This window comes from Oratosquilla oratoria, chromosome 20, assembly GCF_046742065.1.
Source record: "Oratosquilla oratoria isolate Oo_2021 chromosome 20, ASM4674206v1, whole genome shotgun sequence".
NCBI lineage: Eukaryota > Metazoa > Arthropoda > Malacostraca > Stomatopoda > Squillidae > Oratosquilla > Oratosquilla oratoria.
The window spans coordinates 44,885,743-44,902,749 of NC_134796.1; the positions used below are offsets into that span (position 1 = coordinate 44,885,743).

Genomic DNA, 17,007 nt, shown 5'->3' on the forward strand with positions numbered 1-17,007 from the left:
TTTCTCTATCTCTGTCTCTCTTTCTCATTCTCTCTTTTGCTCTATTTCTGTATCTTTGTATCGCTATCTCTGTCTCTTCATCTTTACCTCTCCAGTATCTATATCTCTATATTTCTCTGTCTCTCTATACCTGTCTCTGTCTGTCTATATCTATATATCTATCTGTCCATATCACTCTCTGTGTATCTCTCGCTCTCTATCTCTATATCTCTACCTCTATATATGTAATATATATATATATATATATATATATATATATATATATACATATATCTGTACCTCTGTATCTCTATTTCTGTATCTGTCTATATCTTTATCTCTATTTCTTTATATCTATATCTCTGTTTCTTTCTGTCTCTCTCTACACACACACACACATATATATATTTATATATATATATACATACATATTTGTATTAATCTCTATACTTATCTATCACTCTTTCAAACTCCATCTCTATCACTCGATCTCTCCATCTCTATCTCTATTCCTACATCTGTCTACCTCTATCACTCTATACCTCTGTATTTTTCCCTCTCTGTCTCTATCCCTCTATCTCTATGCCTCTATCTCTATCCATCTTTCTACCTCTCTAGCTAACTCTATCTGTATCCCCCTATTTCTCTATCTCTATCCCTCTATATCTATCCCCCAATATCTCTATATCTGTATCTTTTTATCACTGTATCTATCTCTGCATCTCTCTATATCTATATAACTAATTCTCTATCTCTGTCTCTATATCTATCTCTGTCTCTATACCTTTATATCACTACCTCTTATCTCTATCCCCAAATTTCTCTATTCCCCTATTTCTATCACTCTATATCTAACCCCCCCCTATCCCCATATCTCTATTCCCTATCTCTGTCTATATATCTTTTAGTATCTATTTTTCCACCTCTGTCTATCTCTATATCCCTGTCTATCTGTATCTATCTCCATTTCAATTCTATCTCTTTATCTCTCCGTCTCTATTTAATCTCTATATATTCACCTCTTTTTCAATACTCATATCTGTATCCCTCTATCTCTCTGTCTCAATCCTTCTATCTCTATATATATCCTTTATCTTTCTATGTCCATCTATCTCTCTCGATCTATATCCCTATCCTTCCATCTCCATACCTTTATCTATATCCCCCTTTATCTCTCTCTATCCCTCTATCTCTATCCTTCTATCTCTATTAATACATCCCTCTAACTCTATCACTCTACCTATCTCTACTCCTCTGTCTCTATCCCTCTGCCTCTATACTTCTATCTCTATTCCTCATTCTCTATCCCTCCCTCTCTATATTTAACCCTCTGTATACCTATCTCCATCTCCATCCCTCTATATCTACCCCTATTTCTCTATCTCTATATCTATCTCCATATTTCTCTATCTCTGCATCTATCACTGTATCTCTATCTTTCTATCTCTGCTTATCTCTATATCAATATAACTAATTCTCTATCTCTGTATCTTTATCTGCCTATATCTATATCTTTCTCTTTCTATCTCTATCCCTCTGTCTCTTCCTGTTTCTATTCTTCTATATCTCTACCTTTACCCTTCTCTGTCTCACTATTCCTCTATTCATATATCTCTATCCTCCCATCTCTCTATTCCTCCATTTCTATCCCTCTATATCTATCCTCTATCCATTTCTATTCCTATATCTCTATCATCTATCTATTCCTCTATCTCTCTACATCTATCCCTCTTTCTATCTCTATCCCGTTATCTCTATCTCTATACCTTTATCTCTGTCCTCTCTATATTTATCCCTCTACCTGTATCTCTCCATCTCTGTATTTCTATCTCTATCCTTTCTCTATTTCTTTATCTCCTTCTCCATCTCTCTATTTCTATCTATATATGTCTCTATACCTCTATATTTATCCCACTATCTCTATCTCCGTATCTATATATATCTACCTTACACTATCTCCATCTCTAGTTCTCTCTCTTTGTTTCTATCTCCCTCTATATCTACCCCCTATCTCTATATATATATCTACATATATATATATATATATATATATATATATATATATATATATATATATATATATATAGATATATATCGCTCGCTCTCTATCTCCATCTCTAGTTGTTTCTATCTATATCCCTCTATCTTTACCCCCTATCTCTTTTTCTCCCTATCCCTGTATCTCTATCTCTATCTTTATCCCACTATATCTGTATCTCCACCTTTCTCCAACTCTATCTCTACCTACATCTGTATCTTTATCCTTCTATCTCTATACCTCTTTCTATCACCCCTTGTCTAGCTATCTCTAGCTCTATCTTCACCTCTCGTTCTCTATCTTTATCCCTCTATTTATCTCCATCCCCCTCTCTTTATCTCTATTCCCATATCTGTATCTCTGTCTGTCTGTCTGTCTCTCTCTCTCTCTCTCTCTCTATATATATATATATATATATATATATATATATATATATACATGTCTCTTTCTCTATCTCTAGCTCTCTATATCTATTCAGCTCTTTATCTTTATCTCTATCCCTCTATCTCTATCTCTTTCTTCCTCTCTCCCCCTATCTTCCTCTTTCTCTCCATACAATAAATTTCCTTTCATCTGATCTTGTTGGGAACTACCCTATGTCGGATGTTTGCAAAACTCGGATGTTTAGACGTACACTAAAAGATTAAGGAGGAAAAATAAGTGGTTTTTATTTTCATGGTACAATAAAGCATAATAAACAACACAACAGAATGAAGGAGAAATGACCACCAAATGCCAAACGTAAACAGAGAAATGCCCGCGAAAATAGCAGCCGACCTGGACGCCATGGGTCGGTAGCGGCGATAGTAGCAACTATACAACCACTCGACGGTTGGACAAGTTCAACTTTTATCCAACTTAGGGACACTGAAGAAAAAAGTCGGATGTTTGGACTAGTCGGATGTTCGAAGGTCGGATAAAAGTAATTTTACTGTATCTCTCTCTTTCCTCCTCCCTCAGTCTCTCCCTCCCTCTCCCTCCCGCTCTCTGTCTTTCCCTCTCCCTTTCTTTTTTCTCTCCCTTTGCTTCTCTCTCTCACACACACATACACACAGTCTCTCTCTCTTGCCTCCACGCAGTCATCCCATATCCTCCTCCTCGTCATCGCCATGGTGTGCCAGCAACTTTACTCTTACTCTTCACTCTGCGCCTCCACACCGCCCTTCCGAAATCAGATTGAAAAGAAAGGCGCGCCCAGACCAATTCCACTTCTCTTCCTAGGCCTTAGCCTCCTCCTCCTCTCCGCCTCCTTCGCACGTGGCCCTTCCTCCTCCATCCCTCCCTCCTCCACTTTCTCCCTCTCTTCCACCCTCCCTCACTCCCTCCCTTTCTATTTTCCTCTATTCTTCCCTCTTTCCCTCCCTCCCTCTCTATTTTCCTTCATCCTTCCCTATTTCCTTTCCTCCCCTCTTCCCCTCCCTCCCTCTTTCTCTCCCTCTCTTCCACCCTATTTCCCTTCATCCCTCCCTCCTTCCTTCCCTCCCTCCCTCCTTCCATCCATACAAGAGAGAAACCATAGTCTTCCTCTGTTTTACCAATAACACCTTGGCTCTCTTGTTCTTTGTCCACAACCCCTATGTTCTTTTGTTTCTTGCTCAGTAAATTATGTTTTTGATCCACATTGACGACACAACACAGATCTTCTTTTGTCCCGCCCCCCCTCTCTTTTTTTCTTGGGGGGGGGGCACTTTTTGGGGGGAACAAGAGTTCTAAATTTTCACTACGTTTTTGTTTTTAATTTTTGTTTCTATATTTTAGTTTCTTTTGCTCGTTTCCTTCTGTCCCGACAACACAACAACTTCTATTCTCTCTCTCTCTCTCTCTCTCACACACTCTCTCTCACTTCCCCTTTCTCTCACTCTCTCTCCCTTTCTCTCACTCTCTCTCCCTTTCTCTCACTCTCTCCCCCTTTCTCTCTCTCTTCCTTTCTCTCTCTCTTCCTTTCTCTCTCTCTCTCTCTCCCTCTCCTTCTCTCTCTCTCTCTCTCTCTCTCCTTCTCTCTCTCTCTCTCTCTCTCTCTCTCTCTCTCTCTCTCTCTCTCCTTCTCTCTCTCTCTCTCTCTCTCTCCTTCTCTCTCTCTCTCTCCTTCTCTCTCTCTCTCTCTCTCTCCTTCTCTCTCTCTCTCTCTCTCTCCCTTTCTCTCTCATTCTCTCCCTTTCTCTCTCTCTCCCTTTCTCTCCCTCTCTTTCTCTCTCTCCCCCTTTCTCTCTCTCCCTTTTTCTCACTCTCCCTTTTTCTCACTCTCCCTTTTTCTCACTCTCTCTCTCCCCCTCCCTTTCTCTCTCTCTCTTCCTCCCTTTCTCTCTCTCTCTCCCCCTCCCTTTCTCTCTCTCTCTTCCTCCCTTTCTCTCTCTCTCTCCCTCCCTTTCTCTCTCCCCTTCCCTCTTCCTTTCTCTCTACTCTCTCTCGATTTTGTTCCGACCGACTCCAGACGATTTTATTAATCTCAGAGGAACACACAGGCAATCCCTTTTCTCTCTTTCTCTCTCTCTCTCTCTCTCACACACACACACACACACACACACACACACACACACACACACACACACACACACACACACACACAAAATCGTGGCTCGGTTGGTAGTTTCCGGCTGCCACTACGGAGGTCCAGGATCAAATCCCGCCCAGGGCTGAAATAATTTCAGTACCGCTGCGCTGCGGGTTGTTACTCCAACTCTCGTGGGCGGGGAGTTGGGTGTGTGTGTGCGTGTAAGGTCACAGCATTATCCATAGATCGGTCATATACGAGCTCTGAGCTCTCTTCAGGGAGGGAAAGAGCTGTCGATCACGAGTCCAACCCGTGATCCAAAGACCATGGTGAATCATACACACACACACACACACACACACACACACACACACACACACACACACACACACACACACACATACACGCACACACAGAACGCCGTAAGTTGCACCGCCGTCACTATTGGCAACAACCCTTTCTGTCCTGCCCATTTTAGGCGAGTTCTCGTTGCTGCTGGCCAGTTTGCACCTGCAGCGTCACATGGGAAACTTCCTGATTCAGGTGTACGGTCCCTGTATGCTCCTCGTCGTGTTGTCTTGGGTCTCCTTCTGGCTGAACCGTGAGGCAACGTCTGACCGCATCTCGCTCGGTAAGGTAATTTTTTGTATTTAGTGAGCGAGTGAGTGAGAGTGTGTGTGTGTGTGTGTGTGTGTGTGTGTGTGTGTGTGTGTGTGTGTGTGTGTGTGTGTGTGTGTGTGTGTTAATAATATCCTTTGCAGACACGAGATCAACGAAGAAATCGCCGAAGAAGAAGAAGGACTGAGGGACCATAACTTCTCAGGAAACGTCGTGGTCTTGTAAACACAGGACACATGGAATCCATAGGAACAGTACATCAGGAAGATACCTCGTGTCTCCAGTTACATTAGCAGGTGTCAAGAAACTTTTTTTTTCATTTGCTCCTATTGGGTCACCATCTCACCCACAGGTCGAGGATCATTAGGCACTTGGACACCACTCAGGCCAAAAGTACGGGCGGCAAAGGTCCTTATGTGAAAAAAAAAGAAATGGCCGGTCGCCAATTAAACACCCTTAGGTCCAGGTTCTCACGTCTAACTTGCAGTATGCTGTGCCCGATTCTCTCCCTCTTGAGAAACTTTGGGGCGAATCGGTGACCTGACGATTTTTGGCCAAATTCCCCACCCCCTTTTTTTTTTCATTTTAGTCATTTGTTCTGATTGGGTCACCATCTCACCCACCGGTCGAGGACCATTAGGCCTCGTGTGGACTGCACTTGGACACCACTCAGACCAAAAGTACTGGCGCCAGAGGGGCAAATGTGAAAAATCAGAAAAAGGCTCAAATTTGGCTGGTCGCCACGCACACACCCTTGGGTCCAGGTTCCTCACATCTACCCTCTGGGGTAAGTTTGGGGCGAATCGGTGACAAACTAATTCCAGGAGAAAGTTTGTGGTGTCTGGAATCGCTAAGCTTTTTTGGAAACGTGCACGGGACTGTTTAGCAGTTATGGGCAGGTCTTAAGCATATCAGCGTGCCCTGTCAGCATAGGCCAGGGGTCTATTTTCTCAGCATATCGAGGTACTACGATCTAATTGGTGTCGCACGCTACTAAAGAAATTACATCTTGCACCACGGCTTTTGGTAACAGCATTCAAGCTCATAGCATCTTCAAGAGGAATCACAAGTTAAAATTGTTGCACCTTACAGGTAAGGGTTTCCAGTAGCTTCCGAGTCAGGAGCCACCAAAAAGAATTGACCTCGTCGTTAGGGGATAGTCTTTTGATCCTGTTATCATAACAAATACCAGATGATTTAGATCACCCTATATCAGGGGGTCACCAAACTACGGCCCGCGGGCCGAATCCGGCCCGTGAAGTCAGTTCATCTGGCCCGCTGTGAAAATAATAGTGACTCCTTGTCCTAGATTACTATACATCACCAAAGGAGACAGAACTATTTGTATGGATCCCTCCACACCAGGGACATGCTCCTAGGTACTCTATTTTTGTTTCTAAAACTAACACAGAACTTAACCATAGCTAAGAGGTCAACCATGACCTGGTTAGAGTAAGCTCGTTAGCCTAAGCACAAACTGAGACGCAGGCGACACAGTCGACGCAGCACAGGGTAAAGGCAGACTTCCTGTTGCTTAATTGAAATAGAGTTTGAACTTCTCTTTCATTTGAAATGCTGAGGTAATAAACCTAGAAGCATTTCAAGTGATCGGAAAGTTCAACTGTACTTCAATTCAGCAACAGGAAGTCTGCCTTACTGAATCGCCTGCGTCTCTGTTTGCGCTAAAACTTTGAGGGAAAATATATTCCCTGATTTCAAGGTCCCAAAAGATACTTCCCTTTTGTTATCATCTATCCAGACTTTAGGTCCCTGAATGGGTAAAGGTACGTTTTGCTCGTTGCGATTATCGCTCAACAATGATCGTTCATGGTTCAACGATGATCGTCAAACGATTGTCTAGAGCACTAATTCTTTGTTTGTGAATGTGATTGATTTGCTTTGGATTCAAAGTACGAGGCCGATCAGTTTAACCCAAGCTACAACCAACACGCTTACCCAAGTAGTAGGATGCGCGTCGCCCGCCATTGGCTGTGGCATTGGGCTAACAATCGCACCGAGCAAAACGAACACTTAGACGCTCCTTCGTGCTCTCCATAGTTATTAATTCATCGGTTCTGGCTCCTTCGCAGGTGTGACCACTGTCCTGACAATGACCTTTCTGGGGCTGGAGGCGCGGAAGGACCTGCCGAAGGTGTCATACTCGACGGCACTGGACCTCTTCGTCTGGCTCTCCTTCGGGTTCATTTTCGCCACCATCATCGAGGTATGACCCCCCCCTCCCCCCCTAAAAAAAAAAAAAAAAGAAACAAAATTAGGTTTGATAAAAAAAAAAAAAAAAATAGGCAAGAAGTGAATTACCAACAGAGTGGTTAACGAATTGAATAGACTTAGGAATCGTGTAGTGAGGGTTGAGACAATTGGTTGTTTGAAGGGAAGATTAGGTAACTTTATGGATAGGGACCACAAACTGGAGCACAAGGTCTTCAACATTGAACTCAATGTGAGCAGGCCTGAATAACACTGACCGCAACGTGCACCGAAATCTAAACCGCCACATAAACTGTAATTTAAACAGTAACCTAGACAAGGACATAAACAGCAACCTGAACAGCTGACTAGGCAACAACATGAACAGCAAACTATACAACAATATAAACCGCAACCGTAGCAGCAATTCACATCGCAATATAAACAGCAATGTATACCGTAATCTAAACTGCTTCCGGAAACCAAATATTTTGTGTGTTTGTGCTCTGTCGCTAATTCGCATTTGCCAGTTCGCAACATAGACCGCAATGTGTACAGCAACCTAGGCGGCTTCCGGTAACCAAATATTTTGTGTGTTTGTGCTCCGTCGCTAATTCGTATTTGCCAGTTCGCAACATAGACCGCAATGTGTACAGCAACCTAGGCGGCTTCCGGTAACCGAATATTGTGTGTGTTTGTGTTCTGTCGCTAACTCGCATTTGATACTTCGCAACATAGACCGTAATGTATACCGCAACCTAGGCGGCTTCCGTTAACCAAATATTTTGTGTTTGTGCTCTACTCGACTTTGCCAGTTCGCAACATAGACCGCAATGTATACACAACCTAAGCGGCTTCCTGTAACCAAATATTTTGTGTGTGTGTGTGCTCTGTCGCTAACTTGCCTGTGCCAGTTCGCAACATAGACCGCAATATATACCACAACCTAAGCAGCTTCCGGTAACCAAATAGTTTGCGTGCGTTTGTGCTTTGTCGCTAATTCGCATTTACCAGTTCGCAACATAGACCGCAATGTATACACAATCTAAGCTGCTTCCGGTAACCAAATATTTTGTGTGTGTTTGTGCTCTGTCGTTAATTCGCCTTTGTCAGTTCGCAAGATTGACCGCAATGTATACCGCAACCTACGTATCTGTTCTTGTTGTCTTTTGCCAGTTCGCCTTCGTCCACTACTTCACCAAAGTCGGCTACGGCGAAATCTACTTCCCGGAGTCGAGCACCGAGGACGACGACGACGACGAGGACGAGGACGAGAAGGACGAACGCGAGGGCGAGGGCGACCAAGAGGAGGAGGAGGAAGAGGAGGAGGAAGAAGAGGAGGAGGAAGAGGAGGACGACATAGATGACGAGGTAAGCATGATTTGTTACCCGAGGATCAGATACAAGACTGTTTTGGAAACGGTCAGACAGGTCAGTTAGGTAAAAAATTCAGTTCTATCTAGTCAGTTAGGTCAGTTGTATCAGTCACATCAGTCAGGTCAGTCATATCAGTCACATCAGTCAGGTCAGCCAGGTAAATCAGGTCAGTCAGGTCATATCAGTCAGTCAGGTCACTCAATAAGGTCATATCAGTCAGTCAGTCAGGTCACAATCAGTTCATTCAGTTAGAACAGTCATTCAATCAGGCTAATCAGTCAGTCAAGTCAGTCAGTCGGGTCAATGAGTCAATCAGAACTATCAATCAAGCCAGTCAGTCAGGTCAGTCAATCAGTTAGTCAGATAACTTAGATAAGTCAGTCAGTTAGTCTGGTCAGTTAGAGAGAGCGAGAGAGAAAGCGAGAGAGAGAGAGCACGAGAGAGAGAGCACGAGAGAGGGAGCGCACAAGAGAGGGAGAGCCCACAAGAGAGAGACCGCGAGAGAGGGGGGCAAGAGAGAGAGAGCGAGAGAGAGACCGCGAGAGAGAGACCGCAAGAGAGAGAGAGAGAGAGCGCGAGAGAGTGTGAGAGAGAGCGCGCACGAGAGAGAGCGAGAGTTACAAAGCACGAGAGAGAGAGCGCGAGAGAGAGTGCGAGAGAGAGCACGAGAGTGAGAGCGCGAGAGTATGAGCAAGAGAGCGAGAGGGAGCGCGAGAAAGAGGGCGAGAGGGAGCGCGAGAAAGAGAGCGAGAGGGAGCGCGCGCAAGAGAGAGAGAAAGAGAGCGAGAGCACGAGAAAGTGAGAGCACGAGAGAGAGCGAGAAAGAGAGCGAGAGAGAGAGAGAGAGCGAGAGCACGAGAGAGAGACCGAAAGTACGAGAGAGAATGCGAGAGAGAAAGAGAGAGCGCGAGAAAGAGCAAACGAAAGAGAGACAACGAGAGAGAACGAGAGAGAGCACTCGAGAGAAAGTGCGCGCGCGCGATAGAGAGAGAGAGAGAGAGGGAGGAAGAACGAGATAGAGAGAGAGACCGAGAGAGAGCGAGAGAACGCAAGAGAACTAGAGAGAGCGAAAGAGCGAGAGAACACGAGAGAGATGCGCGATAGACAGCGAGAGTGAGTGAGCGCGAGAGACAGCGTGCGAGAGAGAGAAAAAGAAGAGGAAAGGGAAGAGGAAGTTTTATTCAAAGTGGAAGGGAAGGAGGTAAAGGAAAATAAAGGGGGAGAAGGAAAGGAGGAGAAGTAGAAGAATGAAAAGTTGGAGGAGGAGGAGGAGGAGGAGGAGGAGGAGGAGGAGAAGGAGAAGTATGCAAACTCACCTCTTTCACCAAATCTACAAAGGTAAAAAAAAAAAAAAAAAAAAAAAAAAAAAAAAAAAAAAAAAAACACTGTTGTCAAGACGTGACGCTTCGAAAGAAGAGGAAGAAAAGAGACACTTAACAGAGAGAAGAAAAATGAAAAGAAAAATTTAAAGATAAATAAGACAAGTTGAAGGAATGGAAAAATATAAATGAAGGAGTTCAAGGTAGGAGGAAGAGGAGGGGAGGAGGTGGTGGAGGAGGAGAACAAGGAAGAGGAGGAGGAGGAGGAGGAAGAAGAGAAGATAGGACATGAAGGAGGAGAAGGAAATTAGAGGAGCTGGAGGGGAGGATGAAGGAGTAGGAGGAGAGGGAGGAGGAGGGGAAGGAAGGGAGAGGAGCAGGAGGGGAGGATGAAGGATTAGGTGGGATAAAAAGATGGGATGGGGAGGAGGAAGAAGAAGAGGAGGAAGAGGAGGAGGAGGAAGAGGAGGAGGAGGAAGAGAAGGAGGAATGGGTGGAGAGAAGGAGGGGAGGAGAAAGGAAAGAAGAGGAAGAAGAGGAGAAGGAGGGAGAGGAAGAAGAGAAAGGGGAAGAGGAGGGGGAAGAGAAGAGGAAGAAGAGGGGGAAGAGGAGGATGAAAAGGAGGATAAGGGGAAGGGGGGAGGAGGGGAAAAAGGAGGGGAAGAGATGGAGAAAGAGGAGAGGAAGGAAAAGGGAATTATGGAGAAGAAAGGGGAGGACGAAGAGAGGTAAGAGAAGGAGGAAGAGAGGTAGGAGAAGAAGGAACAACAGGAAGAGGAGGAGGAGGAATAAAAGGAGGGTAGGAGAAAGAGAAGGAAGAGGAGGAGGAAGGTAAGGAAAAAGAGAAGAAGGAGAAGGAAGGGAAGGAGGAGAAGGAAAAGAAGGAGGAGGAGGGAAGGAGAAAGAGTAGGGAGATGAGGAGGAAGATAAGGGAGAGGAGGAGAAGAAGGAAAAGGAAAGGGAGGAGGAAGATAAGGACGAAGAGGAAGAAAAGGAGGAGAATGAAGGAGAAGAGGAGGAGGAAAAGGAGGGTAGGAGCAGAGAAGGGAGAAGAGGAGGAACATAAGGGAGATGAGAAGGAGGAGAAGGAAGGAAGGGGAGGAGGAAGATAAGGGGAAGAGGAGAAAGAGGAGAATGAAGGGGGGGAAGAGGAGGTAAAGGAGGGTAGGAGAAAGAGAAGGGAGAGGAAGAGGAAGATAAGAGAGAGGAGGAGAAGAAGTAGGAGAAGGAAAATGAGGGTAAGAAAAAGAGAATGGGAAGGTGGAGGAAGATAAGGGTCAAGAGGGGAGGAGGAGGGGGAGAAGGAAGGGGAGGAGGAGGGGGAGAAGGAAGGGGAGGAGGAGGAGGAAAAGGATGGTAGGAGAAACAGAAGGGAGAGGAGGAGGAAGATAAAGGAGAGGAGTATTAGGAGAAGGAAGGAGAGGAGAAGGAGAAGGAAAAAGAGGACAAGAAAAAGAGAAGGGAGAGGAGGAGGAAGATAAGGAAGAGTAGGAGAAAAAGAGAGAGGAAGAGGAAGATGAAGATAAGGGAGAGGAGGAGAAGGAAGAAGAGGAGGGAAAAGGAGGGTAGGAGAAAGAGAAGGGAAAGGAAGAGAAGAAGGAGGTAAAAGGAAAGAGGTGGAGGAGGGGAGAAAGGAGGCCAGGAGAAAGAGAAGGGAGAGGGGGAGGAGGAAGATAAGGAAGAGGAGCAGAAGAATGAAGAGAAGGAAGGGGAGGAGAAGGAGGAGGGATAGGAAGGTAGGAGAAAAAATGAGGAGGAGGAGGAGGGGAGAGGGAAAAGGAGGAGGAAGATAAGGGAGAGGAGGAAGAGGAGAAGGAGGAGGAAGATAAGGGAGAGGAGGAATAGGAGAAGAACGAAGAGGAGGAGGAGGAGGAGGAGGAAAGAAAGGAGGGGAGGGAAAAGGAGGAGGAGGAAGATAAGGGAGAGGAGGAATAGGAGAAAGAAGAGGAGGAGGAGGAAGATAAGGGAGAGGAGGAATAGGAGAAAGAAGAGGAGGAGGAGGAAAGAAAGGAGGGGAGGGAAAGGGAGGAGGAGGAAGATAAGGGAGAGGAGGAATAGGAGAAAGAAGAGGAGGAGGAGGAAAGAAAGGAGGGGAGGGAAAGGGAGGAGGAGCATGTGGAAGAAGAAAGAGGTAGGTGGAGAGGCGAAGAAGGCAAATCGGGGAACAGACGGATGAATGAAGATGGTAAAAGAAGAAATGTTTTTTTTTTTTTTAAGTAGGAGTGCTACCGAGTCACGATGAAAAAACTAAGTCAATCAAAAATTCGTTTAAATAAAATCTACCTCTTGATAGCAAATAGTTACAAAACAAAAAAGTCATTTGACTGAAACTTACAAAAAACACAGTCATAACATGCAAAACCAAAATCCCAGATATACAAATGAAGTGTTTAGAAGCATTTTGCCAACAAGAGCATACATACAATATGTGCTAAGATTTGAAACAATATAACGAATACACACAAGCCAAAAAAAAAAGAAATCAGGTGATACTATAACAAATACATATAAGTATTCGAAACCGTGCACGTACCAGAAATGAAAATGAGATGACAAATCCACAGTTACCGTATCCTAACAAAATCATCTTAAGCCTTCAAAATTCCTTCATTTCAGTAAAGGTCATATCATTTCTGTTTTCTAATTTGTCTTCTTTGAAGATAAAAGAAGTGACTGGCAAGGCTTTCTCTATTTGTAGCGTCACCGTTACCATTGAAATATGAAGGCGATTTGCTTATTTGTTACATCATTGTTATATGAACATGACTATGAGGAAACCATGCCATTAATCTCATGGGTGTTTTGTTTTTACCCCTCCAACCACACCCTTCTCTGTCGTGTCTCTTTCTCACCTCGCAATGATGTCCTTCATTCCCAAACACCTCCCACGTGTTTCTCATGCCTTTCTGTGTCCTTTTTCCTTATCTCTTCCTTTACTCCCCCTTGCCTTGCCTTGCCTCACGCTTGACCACTTCACCCTGTTCCCTCTGCACTATAACCCTTCGTGTCTTTTCTGGCATGTGTGTAACTCCCTTCCCCTCTCTGTTATCTCCGTCCCATTTCTCCTCACGTATTACCCCAACCTCACTTCTGTCTCTATTTCATTTTCATGTCCTGACCAATCGTGTCGTCCATTGCCCTGGCCCTCCAAAACTTTTCTCCCCATTTCTTCTGCAACCATATCCCTCTTCTCCGTTGCTCTTCCACGCCCGCTCTCATTAAACTTTACTCTTTTTTTGTCTGAGTTGCCTCCGTTTCTTTTCTCTTCCGTATTTCGCGTTTATTTCTGTAAAATTGTCCTATGACATCCTTCCTTGCACGTTCCATTGTCCCGTAAACTATCTGTTGAACATTGTATAATAATTTTCCTTTAAATAATGTGTTGTTTACTCTCTTCTCTTCCCTCTAATGTCCCATCGTCTCCCCCTTTTCCATATTGCAACATCATTACTCTATTATCTTCAATACTTATACTCCTAAAAAAATACCCTCATTACTGCATGTTCTCCCTAAAAAAAATACTCCCACTTCGATCTACAACGTCGTTAAACTGTATTCTTCAATACTCCTAAAAAAAATACCTTGATTGTTGCATGTCTTCCCGAAATACCCCCTCCCCCTGTGCTCTCCCACCCCGTCTGTGCCCCTCTAGATCCCCTCCATATTCCCGAGTAACACTCTCAAGGTTCACCAACATCGTCGCCGACAGCAGCTCCCCCGACCGCCACAGCTTCATCAGCCGTTGCACCAACAGCGGCGCGTGGGCAGCAGACTCAGCGCCGCAGCTGGAGCAACAGTTGGGGGAGGGGCAAATGGCGCGACGTACGCCGTGGTGGCCGGATCCCATACAGGGGAATATTTGTGCCGGAGTTGTTCCAAGGCGGCCAGGATCGGCGAAGATCAGACCGTGAAGGTCTCGCTCTGCATTCGACTCTTTGGGCTCTGTGGCAAGAGAAACTTCCCCTACGTCGATGAGCCGCCCAGAGCAAACAACTATCAGGTATTGTTTCCTGTTTCGCTAGTTTAAACCATACATTCACCTGAGAATATGCAATATATATATTACATAAATGCATTCGTGTATATATGAGGCGATCCATACCAGACAGGCAAAGACGCCGAAATCATGTTTTGAGTTATCACTGTCCAAAGCTTAACCAAATGAGGCGCTCAAAGAAAACGTATTTTTGAGGCGCTGGCGTCTTCGCCCGTCTGGCACGATAACTAAAACGAGATCATTGTAAAAGGTATATGAACAAAATGTTTGAAAGACAAAGATTCTGGTAGACATTCAATTTGGATTCAGAAAGGACAGGTCATGAGAGATTCACCACGGTCTTGGATCATGTGTTGGACTCGTGATCAGCAGCTCACGGGTGAGAGCTCACAGCTCACATATGGCCGGGGTAATGTTGTGACCTTACAAAAACACACCCACGCAACTCCTTGCCCACCAGAGTTGGAGTACCAGCTCGCAGTGCAAAGATGATGATTTTTTTCAACCTTGGGCATGACTCGAACTCAGATCGATGATTCTGTGGTGCAGAACGGTACTAATGCACCGTCGAGCCGAGTCGGGTTTCAAACTTATTGAGTTTCTACTCGAGCGTGATCGATGTATTAGAGGAGTGAGATAGACCAATGAATTGGGCTGAAAGTTTTTGATAAAGTATCTCACAAGAAAAAAATAGTAATGAGATTAGAACATAAAAGAGGACTTAAAAGGAGGTGAGTGAAATTGAAGACTTGGATCTGGAGAAACTTTTTGATAAAACATCTCACAAAAAATATATATAATAAGGAGATTAGAACATGTAAGAGAGCTTACGGAGAATCTACCGGAGTGGATGACGAACTTTGTGAAAAACAAATTAATTAGGAAGGAACTAGTACAGTGGCTCTCATTTTTTTTCTTCTTTCCCCTTCTTCACGAAATTTCAATATTCGTGTGGCTCTCATTCATTTTCCTCCAAAATCCTACCCCGCCAAAAAAAAAAAAAAAATCATGAGATATTGATGAAGAGAAACCTTATGCTTAATTATAACGTTACCTATCGTAATTATCTTATATTTCTTCTACCAGGACAGTGATAAAAGTTGTTTTTGTACTTCGATTCCTCACTTTATCTAGAAATGGATCATTTGTAACAGCAGGCAATGAACTCCACCCCCCTAAATTCTTGTCATGGCTCCCTTGGGTGTCCACACGCCCCCCCAAATTGAGAACCACTGAACTAGTGGGGTCCCGTCACGCCAGTCTTACGACCTGTTTCCGACCATATTCGACCAAAATCAATCGATCGGTCGGCGACACAAAACCTATGTAAGGAACTGAAATGAAAAAAAGTTAATGTGGTCGATAAGATGAAAATCTATGTACTGGGGACTATTCAGTGTGTGTTGCAATATATCTATCTATCTTACCGACTATCAGCGACTTCCAAAGACTACCTGAAACTGGTCGGCGACCACCTGGTGGTCGGAAACCGGTCGTAAGCTTGGTGTGACTGGGCCCTTAGGGATCGGTGTTGGCACCAGTTATGTTCTCGATGCCCCTGTCGGTGATTTACCAGTGCTTCTATCCCTGTAATCAAGGACAAGCCATTAATGTTCTTGTTCTACGTTATTAATGTTCTTGTTCTATGTTATTAAATGTTTTTGTTCTATGTTATTAATGGTTCTGATCTACGTTATTTATGCTCTTGTTCTGCGTTATTAATAGTTTTGTTCTACGCTATGTTTTTATTCTGTTATTAATAGCTACATTAATGTTCTTGTTTTATGTTATTAATGTTCTTGTTCTGTTACCCATGTTCTTGCTCTACATTAATGATATGAGTAAAAAAATGCATACAACAACCTATTTGCCGACGATTTCAAAATCATGAGGACGGTAGAGTAAAAAAAAAACTATTGTAATAGGTTACATGAATATCTAGATAGGATATATAAATGAAGCCACAAACATTATGTGTTTGTTATGTGTCCTGGTCACTATTGTTTATGTATGTTTAGAATATGTCTTTCAAGTATGTCTAATCTTTTTTTTAAGCAACGGCAGAGGCGAGAGGACGCCGACCGACGACAGCGACGGAAGTCGACGAGGGAGCAACAGATGAACTCGGTTTCCGACATCGACGAAGTCTCCCGCGTGCTCTTCCCGCTCTCCTTCCTCCTCATCAACTTGCTCTACTGGTGCTCCTACCTGTCGCACTCGGAGCGCATCCGTTTCTCAATCGGAAACGTCTACTAAGGGTAGCCACACACAGAGAAGACCGCTGACTATACGGTACCGCCGCGGTTTCCGCACGGTTTCCGCGCGGTTCAAACCGCTAGTGTGAACAGGTCCTAAGAAGTTAGCCATTCCCCACGATATCCATGGCTCGGAGGACCATGTGACCACACATGTAGGCTGCTTACTCACCGAGCGGTTTAGAGCGTCGCTACCTGCGGCAGTTCGGTCTCTGACCCAAGCGAGTTGGACCAAGGGCATGGTTCATTTAATTCCACGCTACAAAGTCCTCTGTAAGGGGCACCGTCCTAGCCTCCTGATAGGGAGAAATCGCGACGTTAATCCGAATCACACACAGAAGAAGGTAGCAAGAGATCTGACGAACTCACCGAGGATCACCTTGGGATGTTAAAGCTCGAGTAGTAACTCTGACTACATTTCTTCGACGGTAAACTCTCTGTAGCCTCGTGTTGCTCTTGAACAGTGAAGAAAGGAACACGAGTGACCCCACACAATGAATGAATGACACAGAATGATGTGCCCCTGAGTGGTAGGGAAGTGTCATTGAACAAAAAGCTAATAGTTCCATCTACAGGGTGCTCCAAATGTCTTGTTACTCATCGATGAATAAGTGAATTAACATAATAATTCATACATCTCTTCTGTAACAAAAATATATATAACAAAATTATTGCATCCACAGAAGTAAATAATCATTTCGTTAACTAGATGTTCGCTGGTCGAG

General features: G+C 44.3%; 1 protein-coding gene across 2 annotated transcripts in view; it reads left to right on the forward strand.

The window, feature by feature from the left end:
- Window positions 1–16,478, forward strand: part of LOC143036526 (gamma-aminobutyric acid receptor alpha-like) — a 297,723-nt gene extending 281,245 nt beyond the window's left edge. Inside the window, exons 10-14 of one of the 2 annotated variants that reach the window (XM_076203990.1) lie at window positions 4,987–5,139; window positions 7,217–7,350; window positions 8,511–8,705; window positions 13,743–14,030; window positions 16,083–16,478. In XM_076203990.1, coding sequence (XP_076060105.1) covers window positions 4,987–5,139; window positions 7,217–7,350; window positions 8,511–8,705; window positions 13,743–14,030; window positions 16,083–16,283 — 971 coding nt within the window. In that variant the 3' untranslated portion in view covers window positions 16,284–16,478. Of the gene's footprint in view, window positions 1–4,986; window positions 5,140–7,216; window positions 7,351–8,510; window positions 8,706–13,682; window positions 14,031–16,082 lie in introns of both variants that reach the window. The other variant, XM_076203989.1, reaches the window with a different exon arrangement.
- Window positions 16,479–17,007: the final 529 nt, after the last annotated feature.